A 22,317-nucleotide genomic window follows, 5' to 3' on the forward strand; every position below is an offset into this window, starting at 1 on the left:
GACTCGTAAGAGTCTTCTCCAGCACCACAGTTCGAAAGCATCAATTCTTCGGCGCTCAGCCTTCCTTATAATCCAGCTCTCACAGCCATACATTACTACTGGGAAAACCATAGCTTTGATTATACGAACCTTTGTCGGCAAAGTGATGTCTCTGCTTCTTACTATGCTGTCTAGGTGTGCCATAGCTTTCCTCCCAAGGAGCAAGCATCTTTTAATTTCATGGCTACAGTCACCATCTGCGGAGATCTTGGAACCCAAGAAAGTAAAATCTGTCACTGCTTCAATTTCTTCCCCTTCTATATGCCAGGAAGTGATGGGGCCAGATGCCATGATCTTCGTTTTTTTAATGTTGAGTTTCAAACCAGCTTTTGCACTCTCCTCTTTCACCCTCAACAAGAGGCTCTTTAGATCCTCTTTGCTTTCTGCCGTTAGGGTGGTATTGTCTGCATATCTGACGTTGTTGATAGTTCTCCCAGCAATCTTAATTCCAACCTGTGATTCATCTAACCCGGCATTTCTCATGATGTTCTCTGCATATAAGTTAAATAAGCAGGGCGACAATATGCAGCCTTGTCGTACTCCTTTCCCAATTTTGAACCAATCGGTTGTTCCATGTCTGGTTCTTACTGTTGCTTCTTGACCCTCATACAGGTTTCTCAGGAGACGGGTAAGGTGGTCTGGTACTCCCATCTCTTTCAGAATTTGCCAGAGTTTGTTGTGATCCACAAAGTCAAAGGCTTTAGCATAGTCAATGAAGCAGAAGCAGACGTTTTTCTGGAATTCTCTTGCTTTCTCCATGATGCAGCGAATGTTGGCTATTTGACCTCTAGTTCCTCTGCCTCTTCGAAACCCAGCTTGTACTTCAGGTAGTTCTCAGTTCTCATGCTGCTGAAGCCTAGCTTGTCGGATTTTGAGCATAACCTTGCTGGCATGTGAAATGAGCACAATTGTACAGTAGTTTGAACACTCTTTGGCATTGCCCTTCTTTGGAACTGGAATGTAAACTGACCTTTTCCAGTCTTGTGGCCACTGTTGAGTGTACCAAATTTGTTAGCATACTGAGTGCAGCACTTTAACAGCATCATCTTTTAGGATTTTAAATAACTCAGCTGGAATACTGTCATCTTCACTAGCTTTGTTGTTAGTAATGCTTCCTAAGGCCCACTTGACTTCACTCTCGAGGATGTCCAGCTCAAGTTCAGTGACCACACTATCATGGCTATCAGGGACATTTAGATCTTTCCTGTATAGTTCTTCTGTGTATTCTTTCCACCTCTTCTTAATCTCATCTGCTTCTGTTAGGCCCCTGCCTTCTTTGTCCTTTATCATGTCCGTCTTTGCACAAAACATTCCCTTGAGATCTCCGATTTTCTTGAAAAGATCTCTAGTCTTTCCCATTCTATTGTTTTCCTCAATTTCTTTGCATTGTTCATTTAAGAAGGCCTTCTTGTCTCTCCTTGCTATTCTCTGGAACTCTGCATTCAGTTGGGTATATCTTCCCCTTTCTCCCTTGCTTTTCGCTTCCCTTCTTTCGTGAGCTACTTGTAAAGCCTCATCAGACAGCCACTTGGCTTTCTTGCATTTCTTTTTCTTTGGGATGGATTTCATTGCTGCCTCCTGAACAATGTTACGGACCCCCATCCATAGTTCCTCAGGCACTCTGTCTATCAGGTCTAATCCCTTAAATCTATTCGTCACCTCCACTGTATATTCATCAGGGATATGATTTCGGCCATACCTGAATGGTTTAGTGGTTTTCCCTACGTTCTTCAATTTAAGCCAAAATTTTGCGATAAGAAGCTCATGATCTGAGCCACAGTCAGCTCCAGGTCTTGTTTTTACTGACTGTATAGAGCTTCTCCATCTTTGGCTGCAAAGTACATAATCAATCTGATTTCGATATTGACCATCTGGTGATGTCCATGTGTAGAGTCACCTTTTGTGCTGTTGGAAAAAAGTGTTCGCTATGATCAGCGTGTTCTCTTGGCAAAACTCTATGAGCCTTTGTCCTGCTTCATTTTGTACACCAAGGCCATGCTTGCCTGTTATCCCGGTTATTTCTTGACTTCCTGCTTTGACATTCCAATCCCCTATGATGAAGAGGACATCTTTTTTTGGTGTTAGTTCTAGAAGGTGTTGTAGGTCTTCATAGAACCGATCAACCTCAGCTTCTTCGGCCTCAGTGGTTGGGGCATAGACTTGAATTACTGTGATGTTGAATGGTTTGCCTTGGTTTCATACTGAGATCATTCTGTCGTTTTTGAGATTGTACCCCAGTACTGCTTTTCCCACCCTTTTATTGACTATGAGTGGTACTCCATTTCTTCTAAGGGATTCTTGCCCACAGTAGTAGATATAATGGTCACCTGCATTAAATTCGCCCATGCTTGTCCATTGTAGTTCGCTGATTCCCAAGATGTCGATGTTCAATCTTGCCATCTCATATTTGACCACCTCCAGCTTACCTTGATTCATTGATCTTACAGTTCAGGTTCCTAACCAATATTGTTCTTTACAGCATCGGATTTTCTTTTCACCACCAGACACATCCACAGCTGAGTGTCCTTTCGGCTTTGGCCCAGCCGCTTCACTCTTTCTGGCGCTGCTTGGAAATAGCCTCTGCTCTTCCCCAGTAGTATATTGGACACCTTCTGACCTGAGGGGCTCATCTTGCGGCGTCATATCTTTTAGCCTTGTGATACGTTCCATGGGGTTTTCTTGGCAGTAATACTGGAGTGGGTTGCCATTTCCTTCTCCAGTGGACCACATTTTGCCAGAACTCTCCGCCATGACCTGTCCGTCTTGGGTGGCCCTGCACGGCATAGCTTATGGCTTCACTGAGTTACGCAAGCCCCTTCGCCACAACAAGGCAGTGATCCATGAAGGGGTCCTATCAGTTGCCTGCTATTAAACTCTCTCCCTCTCCCTCTCCCTCTCTCAACTGGTGATCAGCCCAAAACACCTAGTCCCTCCCAACTGAAGGGTTCATACACGTTCGGCGCCAGCAACATCAGACGTTCATAATCGTCCTTCATAATCCTCCGTTGGGGATGGACCTCACCAGACTGCTACACAGAACTTTCTGCACATGCTGCTGTGATCTATTCAGGCCCTCTTGCCATCCATCTCTACACTGTCACTGTCTGCCACACTCACATAATTTTAGCCAAGTTTACGACGCTGCAGAAAGACCAGGCAGCAGCTGCAGTTTCCTACATCTCCTCCTTGTTCCTTGTTTCCTGCCCTCCATTAAATCTTCTAGGCACCCTGTTTGGGGGGACTTGTTTTAAACAGAGGGCTTTCCCCAAAAAGGAAGGGTGGACTTAGAACAAGTAAGTATTCTTGTTTAAAAGCCAAGGAATAATCCTTATGAAGAATCATTACTCAAAATGCATAGGGGCATCATGTTTGTTCACATTATCAAGAGAAAGGGTATTTCAATGAACAACTATTTTAGAGTATATTATGTGTATATTTCTGGCAGATGTTGTTTTTCCCACATGATCCATACAGAGCAGCTGCATCTTTTTTTTCTATTTCTCCCCACAATTTTTAAAGAAATATAGCTGAGTATCCTTTCTTTACTGTGTACTCCTTTGTACATATGAATGAATGAACACAAAGAAAAGGGTCCAAACATTTGAACAGTGGTGGCTGATGGCTCCAGCCAGAATTCTCAAGGAGCTCTCCAAGGTGCTAAACCCCATCCACAAGATACATTCAGCAGTTTGGATAACTCCTTTAGAATTCTAGCTGATTCTGACTGAAACCCGGAGCGGATTCACAGCCCCACTGAAATCAGAACCACCAGCCTCCAGTGAATTTGACATAGGCTTGTATTCTATCTAGAGCACAGGAAGCTGCCTTATTCCAGGTCAGTTTATCTGTCCATCTAGCCCAGTATTGCCTACCCTGATTGGGAGTGGTTCGCTGGGGTAAGGAAGTCTTTTGCTTTCAGTCGAGATGCTTTTAACTGGAGATATCAAGGTCTGAATCCGGGACCTTCACAATGCAAAGCATGTGCTCAACCACTGAGCTACAGTCTGGCTTTGTATATGGAGAAATGCAACATGAACTTGATGTGATGGCATAGGAAAGAAAGTCAAAGAGCATGCACAGGGGTAATTGCACCAACATTCGCCGAACCTGGCTGCTTCTGCAAAGACCTGAAAACCTTAGCTTTCATCACAAAGAAACAAACAGGTGGTTGCAAGCAGGACAAACTCTTTCAAAGGGTGAGTTTTTAAAGCTAAAGTGTACGGATCTTTTTATACCTGAGGCTCAAATTAGTTTCTGCTTAAATTGGTTAATAATGAAAATAGAAAACTGGACTTGTCTCAGCCTTCGATTTCTCTTCTACATGGTATCCCACATTGACAGCATTTACGTTTAGGAAGTACTTCTTCACACAGCACATGCCTACATGACGGAATTTGCAACAGCAAGCTGTAGTGACGGGTATCAATTTGGACAGCTTTAAAGGGGGATAAAAGACATTCATGGAGAAGGCTATCAATGGCTACTAGTCATGGTGGCTCTATATTATCTCCAGAATCTGAGGCAGTATGCCTGTTTACATCAATTGCTGGGGAACATGAGTGGGAGGGGAATGATGTTCCCCTTCATGGATCACTGCCTTGTTGTGGCGAAGGGGCTTGCGTAACTCAGTGAAGCCATAAGCTATGCCGTGCAGGGCCACCCAAGACGGACAGGTCATGGCAGAGAGTTCTGACAAAATGTGGTCCACTGGAGAAGGAAATGGCAACCCACTCCAGTATTCTTGCCAAGAAAACCCCATGGAACGTATCACAAGGCTAAAAGATATGACGCCGGAAGATGAGCCCCTCAGGTCGGAAGGTGTCCAATATGCTACTGGGGAAGAGCAGAAGGTATTTCCAAGTAGCGCCAGAAAGAGTGAAGCGGCTGGGCCAAAGCCGAAAGGACACTCAGCTGAGGATGTGTCTGGTGGTGAAAAGAAAATCCGATGCTGTAAAGAACAATATTGTTTAGGAACCTGGAATGTCAGATCAATGAATCAAGGTAAGCTGGAGGTGGTCAAACATGAGATGGCAAGATTGAACATCGACATCTTGGGAATCAGCGAACTCAAATGGACAGGCATGGGCGAATTTAATTCAGGTGACCATCATATCTACTATTGTGGGCAAGAATCCCTTAGAAGAAATGGAGTAGCACTCATAGTCAACAAAAGGGTGGGAAAAGCAGTACTGGGGTACCATCTTAAAAATGATAGAATGATCTCAGTACGAATCCAAGGCAAACCATTCAACATCACAGTAATTCAAGTCTATGCCCCAACCACTGAGGCTGAAGAAGCTGAGGTTGATCGGTTCTATGAAGACCTACAACACCTTCTAGAACTAACACCAAAAAAAGATGTCCTCTTCATCATAGGGGATTGGAATGCTAAAGTAGGAAGTCAAGAAATCACTGGGATAACAGGCAAGCATGGCCTTGGTGTACAAAATGAAGCAGGACAAAAGCTAATAGAGTTTTGCCAAGAGAACATGCTGATCATAGCAAACACTCTTTTCCAACAGCACAAGAGGCGACTCTACACATGGACGTCACCAGATGGTCAATATCGAAATCAGATTGATTATGTCCTTTGCAGCCAAAGATGGAGAAGCTCCATACAGTCAGTAAAAACAAGACCTGGAGCTGACTGTGGCTCAGATCATGAGCTGCTTCTTGCAAAATTTCGGCTTAAATTGAAGAACATAGGGAAAACCACTAAACCTTTCAGGTATGACCTAAATCATATCCCTTATGAATATACAGTGGAGGTGAGGAATAGATTTCAGGGATTAGACCTGATAGACAGAGTGCCTGAGGAACTATGGATGGGGGTCCGTAACATTGTTCAGGAGGCAGCAACGAAATCCATCCCAAAGAAAAAGAAATGCAAGAAAGCCAAGTGGCTGTCTGATGAGGCTTTACAAGTAGCTCACGAAAGAAGGGAAGCGAAAAGCAAGGGAGAAAGGGGAAGATATACCCAACTGAATGCAGAGTTCCAGAGAATAGCAAGGAGAGACAAGAAGGCCTTCTTAAATGAACAATGCAAAGAAATCGAGGAAAACAACAGAATGGGAAAGACTAGAGATCTCTTCAAGAAAATCGGAGATCTCAAGGGAACGTTTTGTGCAAAGACGGGCATGATAAAGGACAAAGAAGGCAGGGACCTAACAGAAGCAGATGAGATTAAGAAGAGGTGGCAAGAATACACAGAAGAACTATACAGGAAAGATCTGAATGTCCCTGATAGCCATGATAGTGCGGTCACTGAACTTGAGCCGGACATCCTAGAGAGTGAAGTTAAGTGGGCCTTAGGAAGCATTAGTAACAACAAAGCTAGCGGAGATGACAGTATTCCAGCCGAGCTATTTAAAATCCTAAAAGATGATGCTGTTAAAGTGCTGCATTCAATATGCCAACAAATCTGGAACACTCAACAGTGGCCACAAGACTGGAAAAGGTCAGTTTACATTCCAATTCCAAAGAAGGGCAACGCCAAAGAGTGTTCAAACTACCGCACAATTGCGCTCATTTCACATGCCAGCAAGGTGATGCTCAAAATCCTACAAGCTAGGCTTCAGCAGTATGCGAACCGAGAACTACCGGAAGTACAAGCTGGGTTTCGAAGAGGCAGAGGAACTAGAGATCAAATCGCCAACATTCGCTGCATCATGGAGAAAGCAAGAGAATTCCAGAAAAACGTCTATTTCTGCTTCATTGACTACGCTAAAGCCTTTGATTGTGTGGATCACAACAAACTGTGGCAAATTCTGAAAGTGATGGGAGTACCAGACCACCTTACCTGTCTCCTGAGAAACCTGTACGAGGGTCAAGAAGCAACAGTAAGAACCAGACATGGAACAACCGAGTGGTTCAAAATTGGGAAAGGAGTACGACAAGGCTGCATATTGTCACCCTGCTTATTTAACTTATATGCAGAGTACATCATGAGAAATGCCGGGTTGGATGAATCAGAGGTCGGAATTAAGATTGCCGGGAGAATTATCAACAACCTCCGATATGCAGACGATACCACCCTAATGGCAGAAAGCGAAGAGGATCGAAAGAGCCTCTTGTTGAGGGTGAAAGAGGAGAGTGCAAAAGCTGGTTTGAAACTCAACATTAAAAAAACTAAGATCATGGCATCTGGCCCCATCACTTCCTGGCATATAGAAGGGGAAGAAATGGAAGCAGTGACAGATTTTACTTTCTTGGGCTCCAAGATCACCGCAGACGGTGACTGTAGCCATGAAATTAAAAGACGCTTGCTCCTTGGGAGGAAAGCTATGGCCAACCTAGACAGCATAGTAAGAAGCAGAGACATCACCTTGCCGACAAAGGTCCGTCTAATCAAAGCTATGGTTTTCCCAGTAGTAATGTATGGCTGTGAGAGCTGGACTATAAGGAAGGCTGAGCGCCGAAGGATCGATGCTTTCGAACTGTGGTGCTGGAGAAGACTCTTACGAGTCCCCTGGACTGCAAGGAGGTCAAATCAGTCCATCCTAAAGGAAATCAACCCTGAGTGCTCATTGGAAGGACAGATAATGAAGCTGAAGCTCCAATATTTTGGCCACCTAATGCGAAGAGAAAACTCCCTGGAAAAGACCCTGATGCTGGGAAAGACGGAAGGCAAAAGGAGAAGGGGACGGCAGAGGATGAGATGGCTAGATAGCATCACGGATGCAATGAATATGAACTTGAGCACACTCCGGGAGAGAGCGCAGGACAGGAAGGCCTGGCGTGCTATGGTCCATGGGGTCACGAAGAGTCGGACACGACTGAACGACTGAACAACATGAGTGGGAGGGTGCTATTGCACTCCTGTCCTGCTTTTGGGTTTCTCATGAGCATGTGGTTGGCAACTGTGGGAACAGAATGCTGGACTAAATAGGCCTTTGGTCTGATCCCACCCAGCTCTTCTTATGTTCTTATGTTTTAAATAGTGCAAGAGACACACAAATTGGTGCCATGTGCAAAAATAGCCTTTGAGATCAAGGAGAAGATGCAGAGCTGGCCTTTCCATGAAACAAAGAGGGATAGGGTCTAGGGGGGGGGCACTGTTTTGCTGCCCTTCCAACTTCTTCCTTTGCATCACTAAAAATGCCTGGGGAAGGAGTATCTTTGTGACATTTTGTTTCAGGTGCGAGTGCGTAAGGACCACACTGAGAGTGTTTCCAGATGAGGCTTTTAGGGCATCATTGCCTTGCCTCATTCATGGGGGTTAGGGTGATGATGTCTTTATAGCCATCCTGTATTTTCCCACCACTTCTTCTTTCTTACCCCCTCCCCCCAAATCCAATAAGGAAGAAAAGATTAAATAGCTGCACAGTACCATTTCATTGTTAACATTAGGGGTTCTCTGCCTGGAAGCCCCCTGAGAATCTTAGTGGATGTACTAGTAGAAATGGTGGGACTTCCATTGTCTACACCACCTTTCCGCCAGCTGGTGCCCTCCAGATGTGTTGGACTTCAACTCCCATCAGCCCCAGCCACTATGGTCAATAGTCAGGGATCCTGGTAGTTGTGGTCCAAAACATCTGGAGAGCACCAGGTTGGGGCAGGCTGGCCTACACAATTCTCTGTTCCAGTCCTTTCCCCTCCAGTTACCATCCAAGTACCTGGCAATAAAAAATGTCATATTCTTGTGTTTACAAACCTCTGTGTTTGCACTCCAAATGAAGCATGCACATGAAGCATGTCCAATTTACATGTTGCTCTCTTCCAATTAAGGAATATGTTGCTTTTACACCTAGAATTTTAAGGCTGGTTCAGTTGCTTCTTGGCCCCACATGGTTGCTTGTGGAAACATGACGGACCACCACCAGGAGGTATCAGTTGTGCAATCATGCAATCTGTTTGTTTGTAGCATCCATGGCCATGCAAATCATGGCAAACTCATGACTCCTATCCCTGTCTTGCCAGTTATATGGTGTGTGTGAAGGAGTTTCACACCAACATAATTTATACTGCTAGACGAATTAAGCTAATTCTCGGAGATAGTTTACAAAGATTTCATATACAGTGTCGCTGGTGAGTCATCTTCCTTGCTAGCCAAGGATCCTCTGGAGATATCCATTGACTCTCACAGTGTCTTCAAAGGATTGTGTGACTATGACATCATAATAGTCTAGGTAATCTTTATATTGAACATAGTGCTTCTATTCTTCTGCAATAATTGACTTACTAATTTAACTACATTAAATCAGAAAACAGAGAAGAGATGCTTACATAACTATAATGATATCCAGTTAGGTTTAGGGACGTACCCTACAATCACATCCAATCAGATGTCATGGTGATAATTATTATAAAATGGCTGTATGAATCCCACTTTAGCAATGAAAAGGTTTTTATATTATGTATATACACTGGTCATGACACAGGTCATGAGACACCTGTAGCTGACAGCTCATTTAAGGAGGAGCAGACCATTCTAGAATGTATCACAGGTTTTTGTTCATGGATCCCTTTGATGTGAACCTGCCCTTTGCAGAGCTTTACCTAACCTCAGAATTCTTTCCCTATGGAAAGTTCCTTCCATAGGGAAAGAATCAAGATGAAAGCTTTCCAAAATCCATATCGTGTAATGCCTTTATTAGGTCAGCTCAAATATCATAATAAATGTGCAAGCTTTTGAAATCTCCAGATCTCTTCATCAGGCAAAATGTTACAAAAAGCAGGTTGGCACAGGGTGGGGGGTGAATAGACAGGGGGAACGGCTGACTGGATGTTGTAGTCAGGAGGTCTGCATGGTCAGAGTTTTAAGATGATATGGAGGAGGAGGAGGCCTTGCCAGCTTTCAAATTGGATTCTGTCAAGTGATGTGATGGTTTCAGGTTTCAGTGCCTCCAAGACCACCGGGAAGGAGAAAGTAGCAGACAGCTGTTGATCCTCTGTTATTGAAAATATAAAATCCAGCTGTTAACACAACGTTGTTCAAGCCCTGTTTGGGCATTTGGTGTCTGAGGGAGCAAAGATTGAGGGTGGCAAACTCTGCCCCCGATCTGCACATGTTGATCCAAATGCCTGACTGGGGCTTGCACACGTTCCTCCGTATGTGCAGAGGGAGCTCCCTGCGTATGAGCAGGGAGGCAGTCTCCACCGATGCTGAATGCCTGAACCCAACACCCAGAGCAAATAGAAAATAAGTAGCGTATCTATTCTGGGGTACATGTACCAGCACCAGTTCATACAACTGGCGCCTCCATAAAAATCTGGGCAAGAGTGAAAACCTCTTGCTGACCTCATACACTCCCGTGAAGGGCCACGTGGGGGCCACAAAGCATCTGAACTGGCCTTAGAGGTCCACAGCACCAGGGAGAGCATACAGGGGCATGTAAAAGAAGGAGCTGTGTTTTCCATAGGAGCTGAAGAAGAGCCAGTAAGAGGGAGGTAATGAAGAGCTCCGAGGGATGAGGATAGAGGCTCCATGTGGGACACGGACATTTCCTTAAGGCGGTGAGGCCTGCAGCCAGATCAAATCACAATCTCTCACAATGGACCACCATGTGCTTCTCAAGTCTGTTCGCAAGGGAGCCCTTAGCAATCATTCTCCCTGACTCCCAGTTCATTTCCCTGGCTGGCTCCATTGATTTCTGCAAGGAACAGAATGAAATTCATAAAATACAAAGTTTGAACACTGCCTCCCAAAATAGATTCATTTTAGTCCATATTCCCTGAGCTCATGCAGCCGCCGCTTCCCACCTCTCAGTGACTGCATATATTCAGTGGTTGCTTGGATATCCTGAGGTGTGCAACTGATATAAGAAACTATGTCTGACATAGGAAGCAGAACCTAGTGGTTAGAACAGGGGGCATGGCTGGCGGAGGCTGGGAATGGGGACGCTTCCTTTCTCAGGTTCAACTTGGTATCAAGATTCCTGGGTTCTGCTCTGCTCTCAAATGTGAAATGGAGGTAGTAGACTTCAATGGTTAGAGTGGGGGAGGGGGAGTGCTAGGACTCCTGGTCCTACTCACAGTTTTGAATACTAGCCTGCTGCAAAATTCTATCCCTGTCGCTGAGAATCAGAAAGTCATAAGCAACTTAGGACCAGGTTACCTGAATAATTTCCTCCCGCATGTACCTGAGATGACATTCAGAGCATCTCCTCCAGGTGCCCCCACCAAGTGCCTCTTCGATGGTGGGACCCCAACTGTCGAATGCTTTCCCAAAGGATGTTCACTGGTGCCCATTCTGTGGTCATTTGGGCACCAGGTAAAGACCTTATTTTCCTAGGCCTATTAAACCATCAGTTTAAAATCTCAATCCAAAATCTTAGTGTTGCTTGAAATAATTATTGTTGTTGTCGTGGTGGTGGTAGTGGTGGTTAAACTGATTTTATTCTCCTTTGCTGGAGCTTTTATGCTGCATTCTTAAGTTTCATCATTTCTAGTTGTAATTTTATTGTTTGGTTGTCACTGCAAGTCACCAAGAGAACTTTGTTATTGGGTGGCATATTAAATATCGTTAATAGATAAATCATAAATAAATCATAACCTGTCTTCCACCCTCAAATGATGCGGCAACAACGGCTGGGACAGCACAGAAGCTAACCCTGTTCAGACTCAGGTCGGTTGCTGCCGAAATACAAGGGGGAGCCAGGCTGCCTCTCGCTGGGTCCAAGGAAAAGGACAGGTAGGAGCTGGTGTGCAGCTTTTAAGGTTACAGCACAATGGCTACACAGCACAGCAGGCACAGATGTTAGGCCTGAGCATATTTCTTGCGTAATTAATGGGGGCAGCTGCCTTTACTGAGGGGAAGGGGGAGGCAGGAATTCCCAGTCCTGATTCTCACGGAAACAAGTGTGAAAAGGTCTGCACGTTTACATTTCTCCTGGTAATATGAATCTTAGATCTGCACTGAGATCTGACCAAGATCTGCACTGAGACACGCTACCGTGCTAATGCATGCACTTAAGGTTTGACAGGCGCAACTGCACAAAGAGGCATGCGCCGGGCTGGCATCAATGATAGGTATGGTCAGGCACCTGCCAAGGGTTCACACACCAGCAGGGCCCCCCTGGACTTGCTCCTCCTCTTCACCACTGGTTTTGTTTGTTTGCCATTGTAACCTCTCCCTCTGGCCCAGACACCCCACGGCGGTGGTGAGGACGAGCAGTAGATGCCGCTGCCTGCTTGCTCGCTGGCTCTCTGCCTGTCAAGCAAGCAAGTGCTGGCCATGAGGAGAGAGGAGGAATCGTGGAATCGTGGGGTTGGAAGGGGCCTACAAGACCATCGAGTCCAACCCCCTGCTCAGTGCAGGAAGCCTGATTCCCAGGCGGTCTCCCATCCCAGTACTAACCAGGGCTGAGCCTGCTTAGCTTCTGGGATCAGGCGCATCCAGCTGGGACGAGCCATTGCAGGTGGTGACGATGGCTGTGGGACTCACTGTGCGAGAGGGCCCTTGAGGGTGTCTTGCCCAAGAACCCTCCGAAACCTGGAGCCAGCACTGGGTATGCGCTTCAGACAGTGGAATATCGCACAGATAGGCTGGAAAACCAGAACTTCCACCACCACCAAAAGAGGGGTAAGAACCCAAGAAGAGCCCTGCTGGATCAGACCAAGGGTCCACCCAGTCCAGCATTCTGCTCACACAGTGGCCCACCAGCTGCCCACAGGAAACCCACAAGCAGGACATGAGTGCAACAGCATCCTCCCACCCATGTGCCCCAGCAACTGGTAACTGCAAGTATCCCTATACCTTGTCCTGATCTCCTTTCCTGGGAGCAGAATCCTGTGGCCCTGGTTCTGCTGCCTGCTCCTGTCTAAAGTTATTGATTCCACTGGACCAGGAGGTTTGTCGTGGTGGTGGTATGTTAACATTAATGACAGCTCTGGTTGAGCTCCAGGAAATAATGTGAAGTTAATCAAGTGCTCTCTGGGGTCTAAGGCAGTGTTTTCCTTCCACAGGAGTGCTGACCATTGCTGATCAGGTCTTTAGTGCACTACCCAGGAGGAAGCTCTCCTTCCACCTCCAGCGGCAAGCCGAACCCCAGCCAGCCCTAGCAGCAAGCATGTTTCTCACTGCTAGATAAGAACTCACCAGGGACTGGCTGCTCTCAGCTTTTACTACTGGGGGAGGAGTGACAGCTTTTAGGAGTGACAGAGCTCCTCCGCACAACAAGAAACTGGTTGTTGAGCACAGCCCCTCCAGGCTTACCAGTCTGACTTTCCAGTCTGGATAAAAACAGATGCTTTGGGGGTACCCAAAGGGACAAGGCAGCAGAGGAACATCTGGATCAGGCGTTGCCGGCATAAAAGAAGGATGGAAGCGGGGCCAACAACCTTCGTGGCCATCTGAGAAACTGACCTGGGCACCACCACAAAATGGCTGCATGGCAAATGACAATAACCTGCCCCAAAGACTGAGTACCAAAAGACAGAGGTGGGGGCTGAGCCTCAATGTACTAAACAACTACTTTGAACCCACAGTTGTCAGCACCAACAGAGACCCATTTCACAGCAAGCCCAGCTGCCAGTAAGAAGACGGGTTCATTTTGTAAGATAAAAGTAGTCCAGGAGTGCATTGGGGCCACGGGCACACATTGCCCACCCCTGGTCTAAAGGGTTCTCCCACCCAGGGGTGCCCCTGATTGGGACTGTTGTTTCCCCAGCACCATTAGTGGTGCTAATGCTGGGATCTCTGCACTGGGATCTCTGGTGGGGGAGGCTAAACACTCTTCCCCTCCCCCAGTGACCCCAACTGGGGCTGCTGTCCCAGAAGAGCGCTCTTTTCTTTTCAGTCCAGCTGTTCAGCAGAAAAGGGAGTGGGACTCCCTGGGGCTTGGTGGGCCACATGGGGAGTGCCAGAGGGTTGCATGCAGCCTAGGGAATGAAGGCTGTTCACCCCTGGCATAAAGAAATCACCTCTCAGGCCAGATTATTCATATATACTCCCATAGCGTCATTCACATTCTGAACTTTTCCTTTGGTAACTGGTTTATTTTTCACACCTGCAGTTTTTCCTAGGATATGTCCCTCATTATTCCTGGAGATATCTGGTAGAAATATCTGGGTGGTGTTCCTGATCAGGACACCATTTCTGAGTTTTGTACAGGGAAAATCTAGACATTGAGCAGATACTAGCAACTTTCTAGCAGAGAACATTCCTTCTATCAAGCACGGAAAGATGAAGACAGAGCAAGAGCTGAAAGGAGTCAAAGGGCCTCTTCACATATTATATGTTCACGTCTACTCTTGAGGTGCTTTACTTATGCCCCTAAAACTGTATGGACAGATTATGTCTAGGAATATACCATTATCGTAGTAGGTGCTGCACTCATCCGGTAGCCAGAATTGGCCACGGCTTCCAGACAGTAGGCGCTTATTGCTAGCAATCCAAAGGTATTGTGCAGAGGAGGCTTTTAGCATGCCATCGCCTTGCCCCATTCGCTGATTTTTACAGGGGTCCAGATGATGACATCTTCAGCTCCGGTGTTTTTCCACCACTTCTTCTGTCTCTTCTTCTTTTTCACCTAGGAAAAAGAAACCAAATGCACAGTTACAAGATGGGGGATACGTGGCTCAACAACACTACAAGCGAGAAAGATCTTGGAATTGTTGTCGATCACAAGCTGAATATGAGCCAACAATGTGATGTGGCTGCAAAAAAGGCAAATGCTATTTTGGGCTGCATTAACAGAAGCATAGTTTCCAAATCCCAGGAAGTACTAGTTCCCCTCCATTCAGCACTGGTTAGGCCTCATCTGGAGTACTGTGTCCAGTTCTGGGCACCACACTTTAAGAAGGATGCAGACAAATTCGAGAGGGTTCAGAGGAGGGCAACAAAGATGATCAAAGGACTGGAAACACAGCCCTATGAAGAGAGACTGAAAGAACTGGGCATGTTTAGCCTTGAGAAGAGAAGACTGAGGGAAGATATGATAGCACTCTTCAAGTACTTGAAAAGTTGTCACAAAGAAGAAGCCAGGATCTCTTCTTGATCATCCCAGAGTGCAGGACCCAGAATAATGGGCTCAAGTTACAGGAAGCCAGATTCCGGCTGAACATCAGGAAAAACTTCCTGACTGTTAGAGCAATACGAGAATGGAACCAATTGCCTAGGGTGGTGGTGGGCTCTCCCACACTGGAGGCCTTCAAGACGAGGCTGGACAGCCATCTGTAAGGGATGCTCTGGATTGGATTCCTGCATTGAGCAGGGGGTTGGACTCGATGGCCTTGTAGGCCCCTTCCAACCCTACTATTCTATGATTCTATGATTCTTCTTCCCACAGAAAGTCCATTAAGAAGAAAAAGACGGAATAGTGGCACAAGGCTTTTTAACCGTTGGCTCTAGAAGTGCCCATATGCCATCTTCTTTTAAGATGGCAGAAGCGGTGAGAAAACACGGGAGGGTTACAAATAGAAGACAATGCAGTCCAGACCCTCTGTAAAATCCCACAAATAATGAGGCCGCCTGCTCGTTGCACAATAAAAGCCTCCTCGTCTGGAAGCACATGCAAATAAGATCCCCCCCCATGCTGTGAATTGCCATTTGGACACGTGTCCCGCGCTGGCAAGACCGATCCAACAAATCTGCTCGTGTTCGCGGAGAACATCCGCTCGTGTGGTGTGAGATGTCCTTCGAATGAGCAAGAAAGGATGGTGTGGACTGGCCTTTTAATCCTGTGCGTGCGTGTGTGCGAGAGAGGGGTGGGGTGGAGACGCGGGACTTTGGCATCAGTTCAGGGAAAAGCACAACGTCGATCTAAAGACAGCTGCGGGAGCGGGGGAGCCTCTGACACAGACTCACGCACACGCCCTCTCACACATGCTCACGGCAGCATCGGAGGCATCAACAGCTCCTTGCCGCTGCCGCCAGCGCGCACACGGCCACCCTGCAATCCCAGATTGGGCACCTCCATCACTCCGAACCGCTCTCCCCCTCCTCACGCACAGAGGCGCGCGCGCAGACACACACACACACACACACACACACACACACGCCGCCGCCGCCGCCTCCCGGCGCTGTCTCGCAGGACGCGTCGAGGCGAACCCGGCTGGGCCCTGGCGCCGTTTCGGACGCGATGAATTCCTGCGGATCCTCCTCCTGCGTCTGAGCGAGGCGCGATTTTCTCTCCCCGCCCGCGCCCCCCGCCCGCATCTCTTCTCCGCCGCCGCCGCCGCCCCCTCTCCTCTCCTCTCCGCCCGCCCCGAGACACGGCACCGCTCGCTCGCCACCAGGGGAGGATGCATGTGTTCGGCAGGGAGACGGGCGCCGCCGCTCGCTCGCGCCGCCGCTCAGCTGCCTGCTTTCTGGCGACGATCGCCTCCCTTTGATTCCTGGGAGCGGGCGAGGCGCAGCGAGCCGCGGCAGCAGCAGGATTCCCCACCCCCCGCCATCCCCCCCTCCTCCCGGCAGGTGCCGCCTCGGCTCGGGCAGCCTGGGCGCTCGCGGCTGCTTCTCCAGCGCGTCTTTGCGCCTGCATCTCCAACCGACCCCAAGCCCCTGGGCCGGCGAGGTGCCGCCGCCGAGCACTAGCGACCGGCTGCCGCCGCTGGCCCCACTTTCAGGTTTGGATGCTCGGCATGCCGCGGGGCGGGGGGCGGCGGGGGGCGGCGGGAGAAGGAGGGGGAGCAGGAGGGGGAGGATCCCATCAGCCCAGGTTCACAAAAGTGCAGCCGGAAGAACGGGTGGCGCGGCGATGGGCGCCCTGTGGGAGCAGGGAAGAGCGAAGGCGGGATGCCTCGGAGCGCATCTCCAGCCCCCCCGCCCCCGCCAGACAACGGCCTGGAGCGGGGAATGAGGCTCCGTTCAGGTGTTCGTTCCCAAACAGGTGTGGCGTCCAAGCTGGCCAGGGAATAATAACCGCGAGCTCCTTGATCCTGTCCTCCCCTACAGAGCGGCTGCGTCTCCTTCCCTGCCCCAGCCGTAACCATGATGGACCTGAAGGTGGACGAAGAGGAGGTGGAGAACGGGCAGCCGGTCAGCATCGAGGCGTTTGCCAGCAGCTCCACGCTGCACGGTCTGTCCCACATCTTCTCCTACGAGCGCCTCTCAGTCAAGCGCATCTTCTGGACCCTTTGCTTCCTGGGCTCCTTGGTCCTGCTGGTCTTTGTCTGCAACGAGAGGATCCAGTACTACTTCCGCTACCCCCACGTCACCAAGCTGGACGAAGTGGCCGCCACCCACATGACCTTCCCCGCTGTCACCTTCTGCAACCTCAACGAGTTCCGCTTCAGCCGGGTGACCAAGAACGACCTGTACCATGCTGGGGAGCTGCTGGCCCTGCTCAATAGCAGGTAGGTCAAGGGAGGGGAAGGGGGGCAGGATGCCTCTGCGCACATGGGAGTACAGAGCCAGGTGTCCAAAGGCATCCCTGTGGGCTGACATTCAGCAGTTAGCGCACCTGTATCTATCCCCTGGCATGCGCCTGGCGTGTGTGTGTATGTCAGTCAGGAGACTATAGGAACTGTGCACTGAAGCATCTTACATTTCAGCATGCACGCATGTCTTTGTGTACATGAATGACCGTATGCTTGGCAACTTGCATGAGCTGCAGATGGCGTGCATCAGGTGCCATATGCCGGGGGAAGCCAGATATGTGGCTCTCTGTATATCAGGGGTGGGCAACGTGTGGCCCTCCAGGTGTTGTTGGACTGCAACTCCCATCAGCCTCAGCCAACAAAGCCAATGGCAAGGGGTGATGGGAGTTGCAGTCCGAAAACATCTGGAGGGCCACGCGTTGCCCACCCCTGCTGTATGTTGCAAATATAGTGCATGTGGACATACCACCCATGTAGCGGTCCGCCCTATGGCAATGCATCGTATGCGGCGCTGCGCACCCTTCTTTTGATCATGTTCCCTATGTTGCCCTCACTGTGCCTTTCTTTAAGACTGATGCACTCCCATTCTATGGATACAGCCGTGAGCCCTTCTTGCACTTATTCTTTGTACAAGGCAGCTGCTACCCACTCTTCATGTCTGCGCTCTTGTCTCATCCACTTCCCTGGTAGCTTAAACATCGAGCCCCTATGAGAATAGGGTAGTATGTATGACTGATCAGACAGGGCCTGAAGGAGGCCCCACTCTGGCAGCGCTACCAGTCCAGTTCTGCACAGCTCTATGCAGGCACGTGCAAGAAGTTGCAGAGAAAAGGTCACTGCAGCTCAGACCTATGGACAGGGATGTGTATGGCTCTTATGAGCAGAATGTAAAGCTGAGAAGGCAAGGCAGGATTTGGACTTTCTAGAAGGTTAGTTGCACTGGGGTATGCAGTGTGATGTCTTTGCCTTGCTGGTAGCAAGCAAAACTGTTGGCACCCAAGGCCCCTCTTAGCTTGTTTTAGTGACTGCCGTTAAGTGCTCAGGAGCATGAACCCTAAGAACTCCCCCCCCATGTGTGCCTTTCACTGCATCTCATCTAGGCACCTTACTGCCCTCTGCTGGAGAGACTTGCAACTCCTCAGCCGTGTACCGTAGTCCAACTGTACTCCCAAAAGCAGTGTGCGCGCGCGTGTGTTGTCACTAAGTTTGCCTGGGTTTCTGAGTCAGGACTGCCTAGAAGGCAGCTTATTTTTGGTATTCTCACGTCCCCCTGATACAACAGGGGTGTTGCAAGTCTGTTCATGGTCCAAGCAAAATCTGTGGTGCGTGATTCCTTAACCTGCTGCCTACCCACCCCTTGCCCCCAGGTTAAGGAGACAAATAGGACTGGAATCTCAAGGCATCCAAAACACAGTATTACAAAATGTTCCTTTTTGAAAGGGGGATCGTTTCCCCCCCCTTGTTCTTTCCGAGGGCTGTTCCTCATCCAAAACACCACAACTCCATATAACAGAGTGCTTCCTGTCTCAGAACATAAGAAAGATAAGCCGAGCCCAGCTGGATTGGACAAAAGGTCCTTTTAGTCCACAGACCTATTTCCAGCAGTGGCCAGCCAGATACTTGTGGGAAACATCGTCCATGCAGGGCGTGAAGGCAACTGCCCTCTCTTGTTTGCTCTGGGAGTCAGGGATTCAAAGTTAGATGGCGGGCCGCTCAACATGGAGGTTTTGCCTAGCAGTCAGGGCTAATAGCTCTTGATAGACATTTCCTCCACACGTTTGTTTCCAATCCTTTTTAAAGCCGTCTGCCACTACCGGCCAGCACCACATCTTGTGCCAGTCAATTCTTTAAGTTCAAGTCTCGGCAGTTTGTGAAAGAGCAGCTGCCCTGGGCCAGGCCAGTGGTCCATCTAATCCATTATGTTTCCCGGTAGTGGCCAAATTAGAAATACACTGACGAGACCCCCAACGTGTTCTGTTCCTCCCTGGCTGTCCACTCTTAGTCTCTCGAGATCAGCTTTTCCCAAGCTGGTGCCAGCCAGATGTGTTGAATGGCAACTCCCAGCACTGGCTGGGAATGGCCAGTGCTGGCTGGGAATGATGGGAGCTGCAGTCCAACACATCTGGAGGGCACCAGGTTGCAGAAGGCTGCTCTAGATAATTGAGGCTTTAAAAAGGAATAGGGAGTCCAAAGTCTTGGCTGGCCTTGTTAGGCAGCCGTTGTTTTTAGTAGGCAGTGAGGACTGGAGTTCTCACTTCCTGCTCCAGAGAGGTGAAAGAAGCATGCCTTTTTTTGTAACCAGTATCTGGCAAAGAAGTTTTTACAGGGGAGAAGCAGCAAGCAGTGTGTGTATTTCTAGCAATCCAACCTATGGCATTGATCTAATGTGGTTCTCCATGTGCAAAATGTGCCATCTGCTGATGAATCTGGCTTTTTGAGAATCATAGTAGGTAATGCTGTGTGGGTGGATAGAACTCTTACAACTTCATATTTCTGCCTTTGATTATGGTAAGGTCTTTTACAGTGCTGAGGATGTGGAGTTTCCACCACCCCTTCATAGTGGAGGTGCTCCTGCACTCGTAGGGCTGTTCCCTTATCCACAGAACCTCTGGTGCTGTGCCCCTTCTCCCCTCCCCCTGCACAGCTCCATGCAAAAATATCCCGGTATCCGATTCAGAGGGCTGCATGCAGTTAATCATCTTTATGCAAAATAAGCAAATGTGCACAAGCCCTTGTTGAATTGCTTGATTTATTCCAAGCACAGAATTTGAGATTTCTTGGAATATTGTTATTACTATTATTTTATGCATGCCTGTGTGCTGCTATCCTCCAAACAGCATTGTGGTTGGCCCTGTTCTCTGGAAAGGGTAGGATTTATTTATATCAGGTACTGATGCCCTATTCCACTCTTCCCCAACTTGGCACCCTCCAAATGTGTACTATGCTGGCTGGGGCTGCTGGGAGTTCTGGTTCATCCCAGTTGGAGAATGCCAAGTTGGGGAAGGCAGCCCCATTCCTTGAACCACCAGTAGGAGGAGCTAACTGCAGGCAGTTTGAGCCAGGACACTTGCCCCATAGGCTGGAATTCTTCTCATCGTAGGTATCAGGTGGTTCCAGTGAGCCAATCCCATAGAGTGGCCTGATATAAAGCTCCCTGAACTGCTGCACTCCATCCATATCTGGGCAACTCATTGCTGAGGAAGTCCTCCAGGCTACCCTCCTGTGCCTGCCTGCCTTCCTATTCCAGGAACTTGCCAGCCCTTAGAACTGAGTGCCTGACAACATTTATTGACCGCTTTTGCGAATAACACAATAGAAGAACAAAAGCAGTTTTAGGATACTTGCCATAACCATATTTCAATGGCAAGATGTGCAGGAATGCATGACAGAAGGCGCAATCCTGCATTGGGGTGTCAAGAGGTCTCCAGGGATGGGACTAGGATAACAAGGGAAATTAAGTTGTGTGTCATTATCGAGGATCCCTGGGCTCCTAAGGTTGATTCAGATACTATGTTTGCAGCAGCTACTGGCCGAGGCGGCTGGCATGGTAAGTAGCTATAGGTGGAATCCAACATTGCGGGAGCAGAAGTCCACTTGTGCAACGGGACTTTTTCCCTCCGGCCTCCCCCTGCAGTCCCCTGTGCCCTCCACAAATCTGGACAGGTTCTGAGGGCTGCAGGGGTGGGGAGGGAGAAGAGAAACAACCCACTTCCACTGGCAAAAGCAGTTCCATCCGTGGAACGCCTTCACTGGATTTCATCCTATGTCGCCCACGTATGCCTTGATCGCACATGTTACTGTCATAGGGCTTGTCCATAAGGATGTGGTCCGCACGCCACGAAGGGGACATTGAGTTTTCCGTGTACAGATTCTGTGTATCAGAGAATAGCATAAGCGGTCAGTCAACGCAGATGCACCCATGTCAGGAAGCTCAGCAGCGGGGCACGCGTCAGCATTAGAGTTCTCAGGCACTGGCATTTTCGTCAGCATTCTTTGCAGTTAAAATGAACTCCATGCCACAGTAGCCCAAGTTCTCTATCCAGTACAGACGGATTCTACAGCTTGCATAAATTAGGTAACTGTACATACATTGGTGCACTTTGCATATTTAATATGCCGCTGCTAGTCATAGGTAGGGGCAAAGGCATATGCATGATAGTAACTCCTTGTCCCTGACCACAAGAAATCATGCTGAGGTCTCTCTTGGGTTTCCATATTTCATTAGGCATTGCCCACGTGCTATCTTTGCAGGCCTTAAGGGCTAGAAACCTCCTGTTATTTCTTTCAGAGTGAGATCCTCAGGAGGAGAGAGAGGCATCTCACAGAGCGCATCAGCATAGCAGTTCCTCAAGCCCCCAGCTCATGTCACATTTCCAGAGTCTGCAACTAGCAGTTGCAGCTTCAAGGGTCCAGGAGCTCCGAGGTGGTCAGCGGCACAAATGGGGATCAGACAAAAGGCAAGGCCTCAGCAGCCCAGGAAACAGGAAACTGGGTCTCAAGGCAACACAGCAGCCCAGGAACAGGCAGAAGGCTAGTAAGAGCTCAGTGCAGATGTACTCATGCCAGGAATGAATCTAGGAAGCCCTCATGAGACAAGGGAAGCTGGCTCTAGGAAGGGCTGGTTAACGCTGTTTCCAGCAAATCTCTCAGCCGTCCACTGCTGTTTTTAGGCAGAAGCTGTCAGAGCCACACCCAAGCTTCAGCTGTGAGCTGTTAGTGACTGCAGCAGAAAAGGCCCTCCTTGAGCAAGGCCCCTACATGCAAGTAGACCTTTTCATACAAGGAGGCCTCTGGTTCAGTCTAGCCTTCCTTCTGAGCGCCTGTCTTTTTAGGCGGTGTCTCTCCTTAGGGCTTGGGAGTTTCTCTGCCTCCTGCTCCGAGACGGGGTCTTCTAGGGGGCATTTCATGACAATTCATCACTGTAACACACAGCTGGGAGAACAAGTTAAGCATACTTTTTGCAGTGAAATCCCCCCTCCCCATTTTCACTATAAAAATTCAGCCAGGCTGAATTCA

General features: G+C 48.6%; 1 protein-coding gene and 1 long non-coding RNA gene across 2 annotated transcripts in view; one reads left to right on the plus strand and one right to left on the minus strand.

Moving 5' to 3' along the window:
• Nucleotides 1–7,939: 7,939 nt before the first annotated feature.
• LOC146353722 (uncharacterized) lies at nt 7,940–16,162 on the minus strand. The gene is made up of 3 exons (XR_014787399.1): nt 15,978–16,162; nt 14,292–14,510; nt 7,940–10,631 (listed from the first exon to the last, which is right to left on the minus strand). It is a non-coding gene; the product is annotated as an uncharacterized LOC146353722 (long non-coding RNA).
• Nucleotides 16,163–16,508: 346 nt separating this feature from the next.
• ASIC1 (acid sensing ion channel subunit 1) overlaps nt 16,509–22,317 on the plus strand; it is a 187,340-nt gene continuing 181,531 nt past the window's right edge. Inside the window, exons 1-2 of the mRNA XM_084832321.1 lie at nt 16,509–16,548; nt 16,877–17,277. Of these exons, the coding sequence (XP_084688447.1) occupies nt 16,913–17,277 (365 nt within the window). The 5' untranslated portion in view covers nt 16,509–16,548; nt 16,877–16,912. The remainder of the gene's footprint in view (nt 16,549–16,876; nt 17,278–22,317) is intronic.

Source organism: Heloderma suspectum, chromosome 2 (assembly GCF_057233095.1).
Source record: "Heloderma suspectum isolate Gila_16-S chromosome 2, 16-S_ref, whole genome shotgun sequence".
In the NCBI taxonomy this organism is placed as follows: Eukaryota; Metazoa; Chordata; class Lepidosauria; order Squamata; family Helodermatidae; genus Heloderma; species Heloderma suspectum.